This window comes from Henckelia pumila, chromosome 1, assembly GCF_033568475.1.
Source record: "Henckelia pumila isolate YLH828 chromosome 1, ASM3356847v2, whole genome shotgun sequence".
Taxonomy (NCBI): domain Eukaryota; kingdom Viridiplantae; phylum Streptophyta; class Magnoliopsida; order Lamiales; family Gesneriaceae; genus Henckelia; species Henckelia pumila.
The window spans coordinates 101,464,022-101,482,562 of NC_133120.1; the positions used below are offsets into that span (position 1 = coordinate 101,464,022).

The 18,541-nt window shown below is 39.7% G+C and overlaps 1 protein-coding gene across 7 annotated transcripts in view; it reads left to right on the forward strand.

The window, feature by feature from the left end:
- LOC140875202 (uncharacterized) overlaps positions 1 to 18,541 on the forward strand; it is a 70,302-nt gene that overhangs the window by 43,506 nt on the left and 8,255 nt on the right. For all 7 annotated transcript variants that reach the window (XM_073278814.1, XM_073278805.1, XM_073278820.1 and 4 more), the window contains 12 exons: positions 405 to 561; positions 752 to 1,027; positions 1,828 to 2,025; positions 5,604 to 5,646; positions 12,243 to 12,364; positions 12,525 to 12,989; positions 13,623 to 14,390; positions 14,483 to 14,556; positions 14,638 to 14,983; positions 15,059 to 15,157; positions 15,228 to 15,383; positions 16,601 to 16,782. In XM_073278814.1, the coding sequence (XP_073134915.1) occupies positions 405 to 561; positions 752 to 1,027; positions 1,828 to 2,025; positions 5,604 to 5,646; positions 12,243 to 12,364; positions 12,525 to 12,989; positions 13,623 to 14,390; positions 14,483 to 14,556; positions 14,638 to 14,983; positions 15,059 to 15,157; positions 15,228 to 15,383; positions 16,601 to 16,782 (2,886 nt within the window). The remainder of the gene's footprint in view (positions 1 to 404; positions 562 to 751; positions 1,028 to 1,827; positions 2,026 to 5,603; positions 5,647 to 12,242; positions 12,365 to 12,524; positions 12,990 to 13,622; positions 14,391 to 14,482; positions 14,557 to 14,637; positions 14,984 to 15,058; positions 15,158 to 15,227; positions 15,384 to 16,600; positions 16,783 to 18,541) is intronic.

Genomic DNA, 18,541 nt, shown 5'->3' on the forward strand with positions numbered 1-18,541 from the left:
ATGGAATTTTATGGTCAATTTGGTTAGAGAGAAATGGAAGATTATTTGAGAACAGGGAAGAAACGCCGGAAGAGTGTTGGGATAAGATTAAGTTGCGGATTGCTATGTGGAGTAGATCTTTTAAAGATTTTCAGAATATAGCAATCTCGGATTTACTAAGGGATTGGTCTATTGCTTTGTGTTGATATTATGATTAGGGAGTCGTCTTTTCTCTTGTAATGTGCGGATTTCTTATCCGCCTTTTGTAAAATTTTATGATTGAATATAATATATACTAGTTTCCTATCAAAAAAAAGATACTCTTATCTGTTTGCCTCCAGTTCTTTCTCTGTTCCGTGAATAAGCATAGAAGTGTTTGTGTTTTTGTGGATTGTATTATATGAACAATTGTTTGTTGTGTAAAGGTACCATTATAATCCTAATGCGCCTGGCATAGCTTCTCAGTTAAGACTTACTTCTTCAAGAGATCTGAATTTAAACGTATCAGTCTCCAATACTAATATGATTTTACAAGCCTATGCAAGCTGGAACAATCTTAGCCATGCCCAAGAAGCACGTGGGGTAAACTCTCTCACCTATTCTCTTGTACATATTTTGAGCAGCACGTGTATATATTTGTATATTTTCATGTAACGAATGTCTTTCTGCTTCTGCTGATGGTCTCATCACTTATGTTACCTGGTATATTAAAAGTCATTCTATGTATGATATTTAACATGGTGGAGTTAAAAGTTACCTCTTATATTTTCAGCAACAGGAAGCAAATTCTCCAGTGGGTAATAGCAGACATATAACTACTACGCACAAAAAGCCAAATTACTACATTATTCCTCAGAATAAGCTTGGGAAGGACATTTTTATTAGAGCTCCTGATGTTGGGGAATTTCCTGGCATAATCAAAATGCCAGCAGGAGATAATAAGGTGGTTAAGGTGCCAGTCCCAAAAAATATGCTAGATTCCCATTTGAAGGGAAGACTTCTTCAGCAACTCCAAGTGATGGTTACCATTATTGTAGCTGAGGCTGAGGTGTGTTCTTTTGAAGTTCTTGTTGATTTGTAAACACAAATTTTTGTTTTTGTTTAGGACCTATGATGCATGGACACTGAGAAGGCAATGTGGACATGGCACAATAGGACATGCAACATGATTCTTAGAAAATTTATGACATGCACAGCCAGAATATGCCTATATGTAGAAGCAAATATATCTCTTTTTTTTTTTTGATAAGAAACGTAAGATATTATATAAATAATATAAGATTGATTACAAAGGTGAACCAGTGGTCCACAGCTAATACTAATCTAAGACGAGAAAACAAACTACTTCAATACTAAACTCCAATCTTTATACAAATCTGAAATCATAAACGATCGGAATTCTGATAAATTATGTAACCAAGCTGCTACTGATAACTTAACCCTGTCCCAAATATATCTCTAAATTACTGATACAAAAATATAAGACCAAAAATTACACCACACGCACACAAACTCTAGAATATATCTATCATTGAACACATTTTGGTAGAGTAATGGTCTTTCCTTTTTCATTGAAAGTATGGCTTTTCCGAGATTTAAATCTAAAATCGCCATTCTTTTACTATAATTGACATACTAAGGAAAATCCTTCAGTGTCCCAAATATGTGTGACACTGCTCACTCATGTCCATGTCATGCTTATCTTTCCTTTTCATTTTTATGTTTGAAGGGACAATAGCAGTTGCAGGATATTACAATTTTTAAAAAGTGACACTACCTTCTATCTTTCATTTCATTTTGATATTGATACTTAACAATTTGCATTTCTGCCTTTGCTTGATCGTGCAGCTCCCGAAGGCTCAATGTCTGTCCTCTCGTCAGTACAGTGTTGCAGTCCGTCTTTATAAAGATCAGAGTTCCTCCACTCTCTCACACCTAAATGAAGAAAGTGCACGAACCAGTGGAACTTGCTCATATGGCTCGGAACCCCCTGACGTGGAATCCGTGACGTGGAATGAAGTGTTTTTCTTCAAAATTAATTCACCGGTGCGTGTACATCTATCCTTCTTTGTGATTTCATCACGTATTTGATCACGAAAGAGATTTTGCAGATGAAAGGATAAATCCTTGTTTGTTTGAGATGTATGTGTCGATGAAGATGAGAACTGCATGGGAGATAGGAAAAGTATTATAATTAAAAATAATAAAGGTACATGGTGTATTTAATAAAGACATTTATTTACATAACTCCCTAAATCAAAGTGAGATAAGATCCTAATCATCTATTTAAACTCAAAAGTTTAAATACATGTAAACCCGATTCCAATGACTTGTTCAGATAAAGATTTGATATCTCCAACGCTCCCCCTCAAGTTGGGTTATATATGTTGATCATGCCTAGTTTGGAATTCAAATCTTCGAAATTTGGTCGATGAAGGGCTTTGGTCGAGATCAATGTTTTCTACGTAGCGCGCTATAGCGCATTTTTATGGTTGCGATGGCTTATATGGTTGTGGTGAGAAAGAGTTACATGTAAAAAACTTGGAAGTTTTATTACGAAATAATAAAGGAAATAATTTCTCAAGATACAAAAAATTTGGATGCTTTAATCTATAATGCCATAACAATATATCTCTTTCTTTATTTGAGTGAACTAAAGAATCAACAATGGAAGCGGTGTTTGATTGTGATGGATCAAAATCGCCGGGACCGGATGGGTTTACGTTAAAGGGGATTTGGTGAAGGTTTTCGCGGAAATTTTTGAGACAGGGATTATTAACGGAGTGACAAATGAAACATATATATGTTTGATCCCGAAAAAAAAAAGATTCATTGCTCTTAAAGGATTTTAGGCCTATAAGTTTAGTAACAAGTCTGTATAAGATTGTGGCCAAAGTTTTGGCGTCGCGTCTCAAGAAGGTAATGAGTTCTACGACTGCGGATTCGCAAAGAGCCTTCATAAAAGGACGACAGATACTCGATTGCAGTCTTATAGCCAATGAAATGGTAGAAGAATTCAGATTGAAGAAAAGGAGGGGTTGGGTCTTCAAGGCAGACTTTGAGAAGGCTTACGATAATGTGGACCATCAATTTTTGGACTTTGTGCTCATGAAGAAGGGGTTCGGAGAAAGATGGAGGACTTGGATGAGGGGCTGCCTACACAATGTAAGTTATTCAATCTTTATTAATGGGAGGCCTTGTGGTAAAATCAAAGGAGAGAAGGGCTTAAGGCAGGGGGACTCACTATCTCCTTTCCTTTTTAATTTGGTGGCTGATGTCTTGGCAAGGTTGATAGATAAGGCTAAGTCTTTGGACCTTCTTCAGGGTTGGGATATTGGTAAGGACAGAGTTGAAGTGTCCCACATTCAGTTCGCGGATGATTCCATATTTTTTGTGAAGAATGAAGCACATCTGAGATTTTTAAAGGATATTTTGAGCTCTTTCTGTGACATGTCGGGGTTAAAGATCAATTTAGAAAAAAGTGCTTTGTTGAGCATTAATCATGAGGAAGAAGCGGAAGAGGAGATGGCAAGAGTGCTCGGATGTGGGCTACAGAGTTGGCCTTTAGAGTACCTGGGGGTACCGCTGGGAGGTAATCCACTCAAGGCATCCTTTTGGGAACCAGTGCTATTTAAAATGTCAAAAAAGCTAGCGAGTTGGAAGAAATCATTCCTATCGAGAGGGGGAAGACTTACACTAATCTCGGCTGTTATGAACGCCATACCGTTGTATTATTTGTCGCTCTTCAAAATCCCTAGAGGGGTGGCGGCGGCAATGGAGAAGTTAATGAGAGACTTTTTTTGGGACGGGCCGGACGGGGACAAACATTGTCATTTGTTAGCATGGAATAAGATTATCACCCCAAAAGATAAAGGAGGTATGGGGATTGGGAACATCAGCCTGCGGAACAAAGCTTTGTTGGGTAAATGGTGGTGGCGTTTCGCAAAAGAGGGCAACACGTTGTGGAGATCGTTTCCAGCAAGTACGGCATGCAAGAGAATGGCTGGGACGCGGGTTTAGCAAGGAATAACACTTTTCGTAGCCCGTGGAAGTTCATCTCTAAGATTTATCCGATTTTTCTTCAATTAGTGAGGTTGGTGGTCAAGGGAGGGAATAGAGTTAGATTTTGGGAAGACTCTTGGGGGGGGGGAACTCCTCTTTTAAAATTCGATTCCCGGGACTTTTCAGGATTTCTACAGCTCATAATAAGCCTATTTCACACTTCGTTTCCCGAGATCCTGTTTCAGCTAGCAATTCCTTCTCATGGAATTTGCATTTCCGTCGCGAAATCAAAGATGAGGAGATGAGTGAATTAATATCTTTGATGGAAGTTTGGGGAGTTGTGGTTCTTTCAATAGTGGTGAGGACGTTAGGGTATGGACAGGGGATGTTTCAGGGGAGTTTTCTGTGAAATCTTTCTTTCTTTCCTTCTTCCCAGAAAACTTGTTTCCAAAAGATAATCTTTTTCAATCGATTTGGAAAGCTTCAACTCCTTCAAAAGTTAAGGTTTTCTCTTGGGCGGGAGTATTGGGTAGGCTGCCGACTTGCGAAATGATCCAGAAGAAGTTCCCAAAGAGTATACTCAAGCCAAACTGGTGTGTTCTGTGTAAGAGAGAGGGAGAATGGCAGGACCATTTGCTAGTGCATTGTCCATTCACAATCTCCCTGTGGTGGCTAGCTTTGAATGATCTTGGGTTATCATGGGTGACACCGAAGAACACGAAGGAATTGTTCGCAGCAAATCTGGGGTCTTATCTGGGCACTAGAGGAAGAATTCTATGGACTACAATAACACAATGCATCTGCTGGGTCGTTTGGCTAGAACGGAATAGGAGGATTTTCGAAGATGAAGAGGTCTCGCGGGAAGAGAATTGGGACAGGATCAAATTGAGAGTAGCTTCTTGGTTACAAATCTCAAAACACTTCAAGTCTTTATCAGTTTCGGATTTGTACAGGGACTGGAATTTAGCCCTTCAGTAGCTTCTAAGTTTTATTTAATTTACAGAAATAGCCTTAGTGGACCACTGGTCCACATCCTTTGTAGTTACTTTGATTTCTAATAATATTTCAGTTTCTTATCAAAAAAAAAAAAAGAATCAACAATGGAAGAACACGACTTGCTGCTAGCCAAAGCTGGATGAAGGGTTGACGCTTGGAAGAGGTACAGCCCATAACAGAAATCAGCATTGCCAATCGTCTTCCCTGATGCCAAGTCCTGAAAAACACACGAGTTATGCACGAATTTAGTGACACAATTAATATCCTGATTCAGGCAACTTGACAGATAATAATTACGATCGAGATCTGGGACAAATAAAACAGAATATAGAGAATCCTTTGATATGCGTATAGTTGTTGAAATTCATTATTGTTATTTTTCTTTGTTTTTCCATACTTAAATTATTGTGTTAGATGCAAATTTAAGATTTCGCTACCAGCTTCAATGCATATGTTCATGTTTCTATATTCATATGCTTATACAGCGAATAATCTTTGCAATGGACGGCCCGCGTAATCTAAGTATCTTCTCAAGCCATTATTGTTATTTGAGTTGCTTTCTGTAGCCAAAATGTGATACCTTCACTCTGTTAATGATTTTATTTCCATTTTTTTTTGTTTGACAGGAATGTTGGATGGTGGAATTTAATCTAACCGAGACAGGGAAAGGTAATTTTTTGTTTCGGCATGTGTATTTTGCACTGTCATGTAAGTTTCGGGTTTCCTCGTTCATGACCCTACCCAATCCTCATCCATATAGATCTTGAAACAATTGTGAACCAGAGGTCAACATGCTACAAAAAACTAACATCTCAATTTGCCGAGTTAGAGCAACCTAATATGTATTCCGCCAGTTTTGTTACATTTATGCTAGCCCAATCTAGTTTCCCCAACTTAGCCCATCACTTTTTAGACACGTGATTTTATGACCACGATGACTATAAGATCAAGATCCTTATCGAAGCAAACACTTCATCCATGATTTCTCACTGTATCTGTACACTGTCCCTATCCGAAGCATGTCCATGACCAGGCACACTTGACAATCGTTTGTTGATTGATTAGACAATGTGTCAAGAGATGTCATTGATTTAGTATTGATTGACACTCAGGTGGACCATGATAGTGTAGAAAGCTACTATTGTACCCGACCTAAAGTTTGTTTCCTTCTGACTTTGTAATCCAAGCTTTGGTGTAAGAATTTTGAGAAAACAAGATCTTTATGATACTCCTTGATAAATCCAAAACCAGTGGCTGATACAACCCTACACATAGAATTTCAATAAGCGATGGATGTTTTTTTAACATAATAATTGATAGATGTTTCTCATCTTGTTATGGCGTGAAGAGATTTCATAGAATGTAAGCACTCGATAGATGTTCTCTCGCCTTGGTGTTGTTGAAAGATTCTGTTATGGCCACGACTGAGGGATCGGGTTATGGGTCGGTGAATGGGGTGATCGTTGAGCTCTGAGATTTGTTTGTTGCTTCTTCTACCTTGTCTACCTATTTTTTTGGGGGTTTCGAGGCTCGTTTGAGAGAACCTCGCGATCTCAATATTTAATAATATTGTTTGGGAGAAAAGTTGAATTCTATTCCCTTCATCGGCAGTCGTATAAATACAAAAGAAAGCATTAAAATTCCCCTATCTAGGCTCGAGATACAAGCACTTATTAAAGGAAGGTAAATCAGATCTAATCAATCCATTCCTTATTTTCTGAACTTTCCATGAGTAAATCTTTGATATAGCACATCCTTGATTTTTCCTGCACGATTCTTGTTTGATTTGGGCTGGGCTGTATGGATTGAGTTGGAGTTGGGCTGGACTGCCTGAATTGGGTTCCTAACATCTGCACCCCCTCGGAAATCGTGGTTGTCCTCAAGCACGAAGGATGGAAAGCGAGCTGTGAGCATGGCAGTGTCCTCCCAGGAAGCTTCTGCAGGTGACAGGCCCTCCCAATGCACCAAAACTTCAGATTTTCCTTGGACCATGCATTTGTCCAGTACCGCCATTGGCAAAGGATGAGAGTCTTCCAAAGAAGTGGGGGGAAGTAATGGGTTGGAGAATTCCCCTCCTTTAAACTGTTTTAAAGACGAAACATGGAAAATTGGGTGGGTTCGGGAGGCCTCTGGAAGTTGCAGCTTGTAAGCCACTTGCCCCACTTTTGCTAACACCTTAAATGGACCGTAGTAACGAGGGGAAAGCTTCGCATTGCTTCTGGACGCTAAGCTTTTTTGTCGATAGGTTGGAAGCTTGAGAAGGACCAAATCCCCTTCCTTGAACTCCAATTCCCTATTTTTCTTGTCATAATGCAGCTTCATGGCATTCCGAGCTTGTAGTAAGCGGTCACGTGCTTGGCATAAGAGTTGGTCACGCTGTTGCAGTGCATGATCCACGGCTTCCAGACGTGCCTGGCCTGGGAGATAGGACAGTAGACTTGGTGGTTGACGACCATAAACAATCTCAAAAGGAGTGGCCTTGAGAGATGTGTGAAAGCTTGTGTTATAGCAAAATTCAGCCCAAGCTAACCATTCAAACCACTTCTTCGGATGATCACTTGTAAAGCATCTCAAGTACATTTCTAAAATGCGATTTACCGCCTCGGTTTGTCCGTCGGATTGGGGATGATAAGCTGAGCTGAAACACAGTTTGGTGCCACTCAATCGAAAGATTTCCTGCCAAAAAGAGCTTGTGAAAGTTACGTCGCGGTCACTTACTATTGTTTCGGGCAGCCCATGTAACTTGAATATGTTGTCGAAAAAGATTTTGGCAATTGAAACTGCGGTGTAAGGGTGGGCTAGACCAATGAAGTGAGCATATTTGGAGAAGCGATCGACAGCCACAAAGATTACAGTCTTCCCCTGTGAAGTGGGCAGCCCTTCGATGAATTCCATTGAAATGTCGGCCCAAATGTGGTAAGGTATGGGCAGAGGTTGTAAGAGTCCGGCTGGCTTCAGTGCTTCCGTTTTGTTGCGTTGGCAAGTGGAACAATTGGACACCACTGCTTGGACTTGACGTTTCATCCCTGGCCAATAAAAATCACGTCCTAGACGGTGGAGAGTGCGCTGGTAGCCTTCATGACAGCCTTCATGTACCATTGCAATAATAGGAGCAGTTAACGGTGATTGTGGAGGAAGGTAGATCTTGGATTTAAACCACAAAATGCCGTTTTTAACTTCCCATGGTCCGAGAGCTTCGCCATCCTGAACTTCTTGGATTCGGTGCTGTACTTCTGGGGTGTTAGAGTGTGCTTCTTTGATGGCTGCCAGAAAATCCCATTGTGGTTTTGAAATAGCCATCAAACAACCCTCCTCCTCGCCTTGGCGTGAAAGTGCATCAGCCACGACATTTGACTTACCTGCTCGATATTCCACCTTAAAGTCATAACCCATTAATTTGCTTACCCCATGTTGTTGTGGAGAGGTTGAGATACGTTGTTCAAGCAAAAATTTGAGACTATAATGATCCGTACGGACGATGAAAGAGTTGCCCCAAAAATAAGAGTGCCAATGACGCACTGCCTTGGTGAGTCCAATGAGCTCTTTCTCATAGGCAGGTAATTTCCTATGACGAAGGGCAAGTGCGCTGCTGAAGAATGCAATGGGGCGCCCTTGCTGTTGAAGTACAGCCCCTATTCCTGTTTCTGATGCATCACACTCCACAATGAAAGGTATGGAAAAATCTGGAAGAGCCAGGACGGGTGTAGAAGTGAGCACCTGTTTTAATGTGTCAAAGGCATGCAGGCTGTCTGCTGTCCAAGCAAAACCTTGCTTGCGCAGCATGTTGGTCAACGGGGCAGCAATAACTCCATAGTTTTGCACAAATTTGCGATAGTACCCTGTGAGTCCGAGGAAGCCCCTGAGTGCCTTTATAGTCATGGGTTGTGGCCAGCGCTGAATGGCTGCAATTTTAGTTTCATCCACACTCACCCCTTGCTGTGAAACCACATGACCCAAGTAAGCAACCTGTTTTTGAGCAAAGTAGCATTTGGACTTCTTAAGGAATAAATTCTGCTGCTGTAGAATGGTGAAGACCGTACGAAGATGGATAATGTGATCATTCCAGGTTGCGCTGTAGACGAGGACGTCATCAAAGAAAACCAAAACAAATTTCCGCAAAATGCCGCTGAAAATCGAATTCATTAAAGCTTGAAAAGTAGACGGCGCATTCGTGAGGCCAAAAGGCATCACCATAAACTCAAAGTGGCCATGGTGGGTGCGAAAGGCCGTCATGTGGACGTTACTGGGGTCCATCAAAATCTGATGGTAGCCGGATCGCAAATCTAATTTCGAGAAATATTGGGCGCCATGTAATTCTTCCAATAATTCGTCGATCACTGGAATGGGGAACTTGTCCTTCACTGTTTTTGCATTCAAGGCACGATAGTCAATACAAAAACGCCAAGAGTCATCTGATTTTTTGACCAACAACACGGGGGAGGAAAAAGGGGATGAGCTGGGTCTAATAATTCCCCTTCTGAGCATCTCATCACATTGCTTCTCAATCTCATCTTTCTGCATATGAGGATATCGATAAGACCTTACAACAATTGGATTTGTACCTTGTTCCAGAAGTATTTTATGGCTGAATCCTCTCGACGGTGGGAGTCCTTGAGGTTCTGCAAACAGATTGTCGTAGATCTCCAGGAGGTGTTTCAACTGCTTGGGGGGTGTCTCCTCAAGTATAGTTGCTGATAGGTTTCGGTGTGACGGAATGTCGGATGAGTGTCCCTGCCATGTAACTAACATGCCCTCCTTCACAAACTGCATCTGCATTTTTTCAAAATCCCACGTGATACTTCCCAAGGTGCGGAGCCAATTTACGCCCATGACAGCGCCAAATTCTCCTAATGTGAGGACGTAAAAATCAACATGGAAGATGTGTTTCTCCAGCTGTATAGGAACAGCAGAACACATTCCAGAACATGGGAGATGCTTGCCATTTGCGACCTCCACTGATATATCCCCCCGTTGCACTATTTCGAGGTTCAATTGTGAGACCACATTGGTGTCTAAGAAACAGTGGGTACTGCCCGAATCAATAAGGACGCGGAGAGGCATCGAATGGATGTATCCTATTATTTGCATCGTTTGGGCATTGCTGATTCCCGTAATGGCATGAAGGAAGATGCCTGGATCATCCGAATGAATCCTGTCAATTTCATCTTCCGGTTCGCTGTCCTCTACTACTTCAAGGCGAAACAATCGTTTGCAACGATGACCTGGCGCGAACTGTTCGTCACAGTTAAAACACAATCCCCTTGAGCGGCGTTCCTCCATCTCTGATCTGCTCAATTGCCTTGTAATCGACGGTCGTGTGTTTGTTGGGTTTGCGACGTTTTGGATAATTGGGCTCCGTGTGTGGCTTCCTTTGCGTCTTTCATACAAACGGGCCAGGCCCATCGCAGTTGTTAAATCTTTTGGGCGGTGAATCTCGACCTCAATCGCTATGTGCTCCTGTAGGCCGCTAATGAAGATCGCCACTTCTTGCTCGCTCGTGAGGGAAGAAGCTCTAGCCGAAAGTTGCTCAAATTGGCGTTGGTATTCTCCTACGGTGCCTGTTTGTCGCAATTTCGATAATTCCCCAAGTTTGTTGGTGCGAATCGGTGGCCCAAACCTCAGGTTGCAGTACTGTGTGAAAAACGGCCATGTAAGATCTGGATGATCTCGCTCAAGCTTTAAGAACCAAAGTTGAGCGTCACCTTCAAGGTGAAAGGACGCAAGCCCTACGCGCTGGTCTTCCGGGGTGCGTTGATGGCGGAAAAAATGTTCGCATCGGCTTATCCAACTGATGGGGTCATTTGACCCATTATAGATAGGAAAGTCCATTCTCGAATATTTGGGAATGTACTGATTTGAGTCTCCCGTGTCATTGGATTTGCGCTGATCTTTTGTGCGTGAGTCATATGCTCTGCTGCTCTCCTCTCCTTCATTGCTGTTTTTGGACATTTGAGCGGCCATTTCTTCCAGCCTTTGATTTAGATGTTGTTGTTTGCGTTCTTGTTCATCTTGTCTGCGTGCTTGGTCTTCTTTATCAGACTTGAACAGGTTGAAAAGCGTCGTAAGTTGCTGTTGGATTGCTTGCAAATCACCCATAACGTTTGTCTCTGATACCAACTTGTTATGGCCACGACTGAGGGATCGGTTTATGGGTCGGTGAATGGGGTGATCGTTGAGCTCTGAGATTTGTTTGTTGCTTCTTCTACCTTGTCTACCTATTTTTTTGGGGGTTTCGAGGCTCGTTTGAGAGAACCTCACGATCTCAATATTTAATAATATTGTTTGGGAGAAAAGTTGAATTCTATTCCCTTCATCGGCAGTCATATAAATACAAAAGAAAGCATTAAAATTCCCCTATCTAGGCTCGAGATACAAGCACTTATTAAAGGAAGGTAAATCAGATCTAATCAATCCATTCCTTATTTTCTGAACTTTCCATGAGTAAATCTTTGATATAGCACATCCTTGATTTTTGCTGCACGATTCTTGTTTGATTTGGGCTGGGCTGTATGGATTGAGTTGGAGTTGGGCTGGACTGCCTGAATTGGGTTCCTAACAGATTCTCATAGAATTTATACTCTTGACAGTTGCTTTTCTCATTCCACTCGCCTTATCACCGATGTTTAGTTGTCAAGCCACAGCCCTCAACCCGATCTTAATATGTAGCATAATTCAAATGAGGGAATCTGAGATGAAATGTTTCGTCTTTATTTGAGCACCAACAATTTATTTAATATTATGCATACAAGAGATAATTTGTCCCATTCAATTTCACTTTTGTGCTAATGGGGATTTGGGAATGTCTGTTCTCATAGCTATAGCTTTACTATAACCAGATGTCTTCGTAAATCGTAATAGCCACACTAATAAACATCATGCAGGGGAAAGCTGTGGTGATTCAACAAGCTTCCATGATAATCTAATGATTGCTGTTTTTAAATCCTCTCTCGACTCTTTCACTGTGTCTATTTAAAACAAGAGCACCAAGATTAGGCTTAAGTTCAGGAGAAGAGTGTAAATCTAAAAGATTGATCTATTAAGTGAGAATCCCTTAAACTTATAAGCAGTGCACAATTTATGACAACAAAACTTGTTGATAGCAGTTGATAGTAATGAAATACGTAGTCTATATTTAAGATTAGCATGAATGGGAGGTAAATTTTTATAATTTAGAAAATAGAGATGTTCAAAAATTTATTGGTCATTGTCTGTCTTCTATACTTGAGCTTTTACCATTGCTGACATTGATTTCAATTGTGTGTCAGGTGAACTTATCGGCCACTCTTCATCTTCTTTAAAAGAGCTCACCAGGTCTCAATACAACTCTGATCCACATAATCATTTTGATCAGTTTATGTGGCTAGAGTTATCCCCAGGAGAATCTGAGGTGTATATCTCTTTCTAACTCAAATACTGAAGCAGTAACAAATGTATATGTGCTTGTTTTCTTGTGGTACCAGGATGAATTGAAGAAATAGGTTGTAGCTGAATGGATGCTGCTTTTTTTTAAGTTTTACCACTCTCACCTATATGGTTTTTTTCTGCAGCTGGATGTGACATCCAGAAAAGTTGGAAGAATTAAATGTGCGGTGTTCTTGCCACTCAGAACTGAATCTGAGAATATTGAGAAATCAGTTAACGAATATAGAAAATCTGGTTCGGTTCAGATCAGTCCAGCTCGAGAGGGACCGTGGACCACAGTGAGGCTAAACTATGGTGCACCTGCAGTATGTTGGCAGTTAGGCAGTGATGTTGTTGCAAGTGAAGTGAGCGTACATGATGGAAACCGATATATTGCCATCAGATCTCTTGTGTCTGTTCAAAACACCACCGACATTACCCTAGATTTATGCCTCAAACTCAAATCTTCAAATGGAAATGCAAAGCCAATATTTGATGAGAGAAATGAAGCTCCTCCTGCTGAAAATGAAGTTGAAGCAAAGGACGAGTTTTTTGAATCGGAAAAGTTCAATCCTGGTATTGGTTGGGTTCCTTGTAATGGCTATAAGGAGGTAAGTGAATAAACTGAAACTGTGTTAAGAATCAGACAAAAACGTGTTAAAATTAATGTCATTCTTCCTGTTACAGTTACTAGTTTCTGAAACCTTAATAATAATAATAATAATAATAATAATAATAATAACATTTCTGTAATTACTTATTTAAGCTTGCATGGAGAGATTAGAGAACTTTATTTGGCGGTGAGAAATGAAATTAATGTAACTGATCCTTGCGGCTATAATAGATCACTTTTCCATAGGCGTGATCAAATTGGATCATGAAAAGAAATTTTCTTCGTTCAAGAAGAAGAATGTAGGAAAGTAATGGACTACCGCCAACTTCGTGGATAAGATACAAAAATATTTGAAGAGAGTGATGGAAAAGATGGTGTGTATTTTCCAATACAATCATTTGAGGATAAAGATAGCTGAAAGATTGACGAGAATTCCAGTTCAGCTTCATGCATTATTTTTGTGATGAAGCCTGACAATGGGATCGCTTTGTTGTTTGTTTTCTTAATGTTTACTTCAACACTCTGACAGCATGATTAGTCAGGCCGAAGATCCTGTAGTCTCCTACTGTATCCTATTTAGTTTTTTTCTCTGTTGGTTGGTTAAATATTTTATCCATATTGTTATCTGCAGGGAGTGGCTGGAGTTGAATTGCCCTCAGGCTGGGAATGGCTTGATGAATGGTCTGTTGATAAATCCTCTGTCAGCACTTCTGATGGATGGGTTTATGCCCCGGACTTTGAAAATTTGGGGTGGCCAGAATCTTACAATCCATCAGAACATGAGAATTATGCACGGCAAAGGAGGTGGATAAGGAATAGGAGACGAGTGTTTGAGGATTTCAAATCAGAGATAGTTCTTGGTCCCCTAAAACCTGGTGAAGTTCTACCCCTTCCTTTGCCTTGCCTTGCTTCTTCAGCGTCGTATGTATTGCAGTTGAGACCTTCAGAAACTACTGACAAATATTTATGGAGTTCTGTAATGAATATGTCAACTCAATCGGAGGATATGGATAGGTCAAAAGATATTTCCGAAATTTGTGTCTCGAATCTTGCAGAGTCTGAGAAATTATTGTATTGCTCTGAAATATGTGAAAGTTCATCACATGGATTACGTGGTATGTGGTTTAGTTTGAGCATGCAAGCAACTGAAATCATGAAGGACGTTCATTTTAATCCAATTCATGATTGGGCAATTGTCATCAAATCGCCAGTATCAGTCGCTAACTATCTCCCTTTTATGACTGAAATTTCTCTTCTTGAGATGCAAACCAGTGGACATTTTATTTCCAGCTTTAGAGGGGTATTTAGTCCTGGGGAAACTGTCAAGGTGTATAATTCTGATATAAGAAATCCTTTGTATTTCTCTTTGCTTCCGCAAGCAGGGTGGCTTCCACTACATGTTAGTCTGAGAATATGTTTTTTTTGGTAAATTTTTTTTTATATATAGCATGATTATGTAGCCAGACCTTACATGTAAGCTTTCTGTTTTAGGAGGCCATTCTTATATCACAATCTAGCCATTCGCCTTCAAAGACAATGGATTTTAGGAGCTCTGTTTCCGGAAGGTTTGAATTTATGCAAAGAATTTTAATTTGCTTGGGAAATTTTTGTGTGTCTTCCATTCTTAACTAAAGTTATTGGTGCAGGATTGTTCAAATAATAATTGAGCAAAACCATTCCGAGGAAAGGCCTCTGATACCTAAGGTCATTAAAGTATATTCACCTTATTGGATTAGAGTCGCTAGGTGTCCTCCACTTAGTTTCAGGCTTATTGACTCCAGCTTTAAAAGATCGAAAAAGTTTCGACTGTCCTTTCAGACTAAAAGGACCAAAGAAGATATCCTCCAGGAGATTACTGATGAAGAGATGTATGATGGTCATACAATTGCATCTGCGTTAAATTTCAAATCATTGGGCCTCTCAGCATCTATAAACCACACTGGAGTAGAGCAATTTGGCCCTGAGAATGATCTTTCTCCACTAGGAGACATGGTAAATAGCAGCATAATTTTACATCTAATCCATAAGCCTTAAGTGATACTTCACATTTTGACATTTGGATTTCAGGATGGCTCCCTGGACCTTTTCGCTTATAATGCAGATGGCAATTGTATGCAGCTCTTTGTATCTTCAAAACCTTGCCCTTACCAATCTGTTCCAACAAAGGTAATTGCAATTTGGGATAAAATCAGATTTATAAATTGTTGATAGTGAACTTTTTTGTTCCTTTTGTCAGGTAATTTCAGTTAGACCATTCATGACTTTTACAAACAGAGTTGGTCAAAATATATTTTTGAGGTTCAGCAGGGAAGATGAATCTAAGGTTTTGCGAGCATCTGACATTAGAGTCTCCTTTGTGCATCAGAAAATGGATGGACCTAATGAAATTCAGGTGAATAGTGCAGTTTTCCAAAGCATCACGATAACCTTGTTTTGAGAGGATAATGAAATCTTTGTAAACCAATTAATTCAGAGATGATAGCTTTTGATGGCTATATACCAGCTTTGCATAATATTTTGAATAAGCAGTAGGCTATAAGTTTATATCTGAATTCCGTTTTATTGTTTTTCAGTTTGGACTTGTTATTCTAAATCAAAATGAAGAATATTAAATTATTTTAAGATTTTGACTTGGACATAAATTTATCCCAAAAGATAGCTCAAGGGAGGAGGGTTGTCCTTGTCAATGTAAGGAACTCCCGGGAACTCTATCTAACCGATGTATAACATATTGCAACCCACCCCCCCCCCCCCCCCACACACACACGCTCAGTAATGATCATCTGGAGTGTGGAGATATTAACGGTTGACTCAACTATGGGCAATCCAACACATAACGGTGGGTCTGGGCTCTATACCATGTTAAGATTTGTAATTGGATCTCACTTAATCCAAAAGCTAGCTTAAGGGGGGAAGAAACTCCTAGGAACTCTATTCAATCGATGTGAGACATATTTCAACAAGTTTCAATGTTACTATAAAGATATTTCTATTGAAGTTCCATTTTTGTTGAAATTATTGATGAATCCACTGCTAGAAACATGGTCGAGGGCAGAGCAATGAAATACGAATCAGACTCAGAGCTCTGTCTGCATAGCAGTACTTTACTCTATTGAGCAGATTATTTTGTTTTCTGGTTGTTTATATGCACGACGTGATTGTCACTGTTAGCAACCAGAATTTAGTATTGAAATTATATTGCAAGTTCTATAGACTCTGTAAATCCTTGCAGAAATGCTAGTATCCCCTAGCAAAAGCTAGTTACAAAGTAAGAACAATAATAATTGGGTCCCTAACATTCACTAGATAGCATAGTTGTAAATGTAAGGTGGCCAGTAAATTGCTGGAGTTATTTGTGAAATAAACCATACACAATGTGCATATGACACAGCAGACATCCCTGGAGTTATTATAGAGTCCTTTAGGTTTGGACTCTGCCTATGAAAATATTCATACACGACTTTTTGGGGGCTGGAAAAAGAAGAGAAAAGGAAATGATTTATGTCGGGAGAATTTGTATGAAAATTGTGAATTACTCTTGTAAAAATCGTTGTTTCACCTCTTATGTTATGATAAGTTACCAGAACTGAACTCTTGTTACTTGTATAGGTACGATTGGATGATACTGAATGGTCATTTCCTTTTCAAATAGTGAAGGAGGACACTGTCACTTTGGCACTAAAGAAAAATGACGGTAAACAGAGTTTCTTGCGCACAGAAATTCGAGGTTACGAAGAGGGTTCTCGGTTTATAGTAGTATTCCGTCTTGGATCTGCTAAAGGCCCCATTAGGTACGTGTTTAGATCTTTTCCATTTACTAACTGAACTACTTTCCCTGCATTGCCCAGAGTACTTCTATATGTTACCGATTTTTTCTGTAATGCCTGGATTGACATTTCAAAATTGGTTTTAACGTCACAAATCCTGCATGAAAGCTTTTCGCTAACCAAATTTCTATAATTCATAAAAACAAAGAAAAATAAATGTGACACCACCCTCCACTCCCAGCACCAACTAGTCACATAGTCTCACCGTGTCCCCAATCAGCAGCTCTGTCTTATCCCAGCAGAGTGGAGATCTCGATTTTGAGTGTTATTGCTAATTAACATACCGGAAAAAAGCCCATTTCAACTTTCACATGCATCTGTCAGGAAATTCAGATTATTTTCTGGGGTCAAATCGATGCTTTTATACAAACTGAAGTTAGATTTAGATTGAACATTTTCTCTATAATTAAAATTATAGAGAGAATCTTTAAAAAAAAGGTGGGGAGGATGGAAGCAAAAGATATATAGTTGTACAGAGATACTTTGTCAATATCATTTTTTAAGTATACAGACTAATTAATGATAAAATGTTATGCAGTGCCTGAAATTAAGGGATTGCACCTAGAATTACAGTGTGTTTGGTATGGGTGATAACTGTGCAATAAGTTCACTTGTGTTTTTCTTGTTTTATGCATGCCCCTGTAATTCATCAGCCTGCAAGAACAGCACCATAAACGGTGAAAAATATATACCTTGATAGGCAAGGGATTGTCCATTATGTTTTGAACAAATAGTAAGCGGAAATTACGCAATTTTTGTTTTGACCTAACCAAAAAACACTTCATACTCTCTTTTGGATCCAACCGACAAACAGTACAGGGAGAAACTGGTCTCTCATTGAAGCGAGCGGTATCAGTGTGAAGGGGAAAAGCGAGCTGTATTCCATTTTATCATCTTCACCAACCCCCGCCTTCCCCTTCAATGTTTCAGTTGAGAAGGCTTCTCGGTGATATTGCTATGAATTCCCTCACCAACTCATCTATTGTTGTTCCCCTTCAGCGTACAAGCATTCTAATTATTCCCAATAATCAGTAAATGAAGAACAAGTTTGCTATTAAAGCTTTTAAGTTTCTCCATTAATCGAGTTCTATTCACTTTGTATGGAGACTCTAAATAAAGAATCCACCTACTGTTGGCGGTTCACAGTTTGGTGAAGAATTTAAAGAATTTAAAGACAATGAACGAGTTGATAGAGGCTTCTGAAAATAGTGGAGAATGGCAGTAGATGGAGAAAAATAGTACGAATGTTGGAGGTTTCGTCTGAGTTAGAAATGGGAAAGAAGATAGGGTCGCTGTAAAGAAACAAAAAAAAAAAAATTTGATGCCGTAATTTTGTGTATAGATAGGGTTAATTTGGTCTCAACACATCAAAATAAATTAGATCTCACCCATAAAATTCATGCCAACAAAACATAATTTATCACAACATATTATATAGCCTTGCCTATAAATCTTGTGCGACCAATTTTCAAGCACTTTCATGAGCTTTGGACTTTAAAATTCTGGACCTAGGCGAGCAAGCTGAGTTACAGTTGGTTGTTCCTTAGTACTAACTGTACCGTATGACTAGTCACTGCTACGAAATAATTACTTGACTTTTGCCTTAATGCCATGAACGATAACTTTTATATTCTATTTTTCTGTTCAATTTCAATTTCTGATGGCATGACCGAGGCCCTGTAGTTTGATTGTGACTCAACCCCTGTCCAGTCCACTGCGAGGG